At 34.0% G+C, this 2,799-nt stretch overlaps 1 protein-coding gene across 1 annotated transcript in view; it reads left to right on the top strand.

The window, feature by feature from the left end:
- The window catches only part of LOC107442534 (neurogenic locus notch homolog protein 1-like), a 79,535-nt gene that overhangs the window by 44,468 nt on the left and 32,268 nt on the right, over nt 1-2,799 (top strand). Inside the window, exons 12-13 of the mRNA XM_043056112.2 lie at nt 647-699; nt 2,057-2,220. Of these exons, the coding sequence (XP_042912046.2) occupies nt 647-699; nt 2,057-2,220 (217 nt within the window). The remainder of the gene's footprint in view (nt 1-646; nt 700-2,056; nt 2,221-2,799) is intronic.

Genomic DNA, 2,799 nt, shown 5'->3' with positions numbered 1-2,799 from the left:
TCAGTCTGCGTAGGGACCGAGGGTGTGCGGTATTGGTTCTCGTTAAATTGTTCTACCGTAAAGTGCTCGACCTCGCGTGCAGGTCGTCGGGCTACCGAAGCGGACATGCCATCCCCTCTGCAGAGGATCAAAATTGTGATGGCATGTCTTCGGATCATCCTCAGGGATGTTTCCCAGACCGTCGCCAATAGCCCATTGTGCAGCTCAAGTGCGACGTAAATGAACAACAACAACTTATATTATCAAATAAGCTGCAATCCGCATGTTATAATCGATAAATTAGGATTCTTTTTTCAAACGTTTTTCTCGGTAAAACTGGAGTTTGGAGCTATAAGTAGTAACTTCTAATGTAATACATGACGTGTTATCACGGTTGATAGTTAAGGAATTTAAATTTAGTAATAAAACCAACATGCTATTAAAAATATGCTTTGATATTTTAAGTACGTATAATATTAAATAGCCATTCGTATGATACAATGAGTAAAATATTCTGGTGATGGGACTTACTAAGGTTCTCAAGCAATAATAAAAGTTTCTAAGTAATTATTTTCCAAATGATTCTACATAGTGGAAATATATTTTCATTAGCTCAACAATTAACAATTCGATGACAATTTATATATTGTTTCTTTTTTTATTTCAGATGGTAACTCTACTAGGGAAAAATTATCAGTCCTCTTACATCTTAAGTTGCGAGTGAGTATCATAGATTCAAACAAGCTTCGTTTAAAACGTGATAAATTTGGTGTAAAAAGCGTAAATAATTTTAAAAAAATAAAATTAACTATTTGTCAAAAAAAAGAAAGAAACAAAAACCAAATTCAAAGCGAAATCTCATTGATTCGCAGCTGAGGTACTCGCAAGTGTTTTCAAGGACTCACAAGGTGTTGTGTAGATTGATTTTCTTCATGAACAATTAAAGAAAATTATTATTGCGAAATTTTAGTGAAAGACAAACTAGTCCATTGGTCCATGAATTGTGGTTCAAGAATAGTAATCGATCCAAGTGGCATGCCCATCAGCAAAGTGTTGCAACAGAAAAAAGCGACACCCCAGTAACGCAACAAAAGTTTCAGGCATTACCTGACATGCCAACTACTACGCTTTTTGTAAAATTATTATAGAGTCGTGGTCATTTAAAAACCAAAGATTTCCTTCAGAATATTTGATAATCTTGCAAACATTTGTAAAATCCTCACCACAAAAGAGCTGGAAGAAGTGGCGTTGCTTTTGAACTTTTATATACTTTTATCGTTATGTAGTGGAGTGGAAAATCAAGTTAAATAACACATAGAAACATAAACTTAGCTACCCCTAGATTAAATTTTTACGAAAAGGGTGGAAAGTTGGCATTACATTGGAAAACAGTTGATCATCCTTCATATGGTCAGAACTTGGTACCTTAGGACTACCGTTTTTTCAGTTCCCTTCAAAAGCATTTAGGGTGGGATAGATTTTCAACAAAATGGACATTTTGTGTGCAATTTGTTCACTACACGGCCAACTTCTTCTTATGCTACCGAGATTAAAGAAACTTTGAAAAGGTAGAAAAAAGTGTGTTGAAGTTTGCAGAAATTATGTAGAGAAATATTATTTTTGTATTTTTTGAAAGCACTATTTTAATGGTTAGTTATCAAAAGTCTCGTTTATATTTGATCCACCCTCGCAATAAAAATTTTCCTGCAATGATAATATTGCTACTCAAGTAGGCAGCGTTGGCAGAATGCTAATTTTTATACCGTGTTTCAAAAAGTTACCGTTATTGATTCTCTTTTTTTAAAATGCAATGAATGCAATGAAATGCAATTCTGCAATGAAAAATGCAATGAAATGCAATTCTGCAATGAAAAACCAGTAGATACATCGCCTTCTTTTTTTAGACAGTAGTACAGGCAATATCTTATATATCCCACCTAAAATATAGTAGAGCTATCAACTGGGCAACAGTCTTTTGACTAAGCTGAATATTTTTTTCCTGTGTTCCAAATATTTATTAGAACACAAACTTCTACAGAAGTAAAACACTCAATACATTAAAATGTTATTTTTTTAGAATGAAAACGTTGTCCTACAATTGCTTGATAGAAGTACAGTTTAAAGCAGATCCACTAGACCAAATCAATATCTTAACAGATCAATCCTCATGTGTTGGTGGAACAAATAACAGATGCTTAATGCCTCCTCATTTAATTTTGGATAAGAGTGAAGCCACTGATGGTAAGGAAATGCTGCGTTATTACTATGATAACTGAAATATATTGCATATGTATATAACAGGCCAACATATTTCCCTTTTATATTAGTTGCAATTGTGTGTATATATATATGTAATGTTATGCCTTTAAAGGCTAGACAATTGAAGAGACTTAGGCGGCTTCTGATAAAAAGTCATTTTATTACGTTATATGTGGTATGGAAAACAGTGTTCGTGGGATATTTACATTGATGGTTTCCCCATTTCAGGGATTGTTTGGAATTGGCCCAGATTTATCTAGCCATGGAAGACACGCAATTTTGGCTGTCCCGAGATTTTAAATTGAGGCTCCGAATGGGAGTGGTTGCAAGGATCTTCTTATCGTACTGAAACGTCATTCAATTGATAAAATTTAAAGATTTTGATTCGCTAAAAGGATATCACCACTCTGACGGTGGGAAATTTTTGGGATTATCTTAATGACTACTTTATCTACGAATTATTGCCCATTAACTTCAGAAAATAATCTTTTATCTGGCCTTATCTGGTTCCTCTTGACTTTTTATTGCTCTTTGTGAGAGTCCGACCTGCATTTAATATAT

The sequence above is a fragment of the Parasteatoda tepidariorum genome, chromosome 9 (assembly GCF_043381705.1).
Source record: "Parasteatoda tepidariorum isolate YZ-2023 chromosome 9, CAS_Ptep_4.0, whole genome shotgun sequence".
In the NCBI taxonomy this organism is placed as follows: Eukaryota; Metazoa; Arthropoda; class Arachnida; order Araneae; family Theridiidae; genus Parasteatoda; species Parasteatoda tepidariorum.
This window is presented reverse-complemented; position numbering and strand designations above follow the sequence as displayed.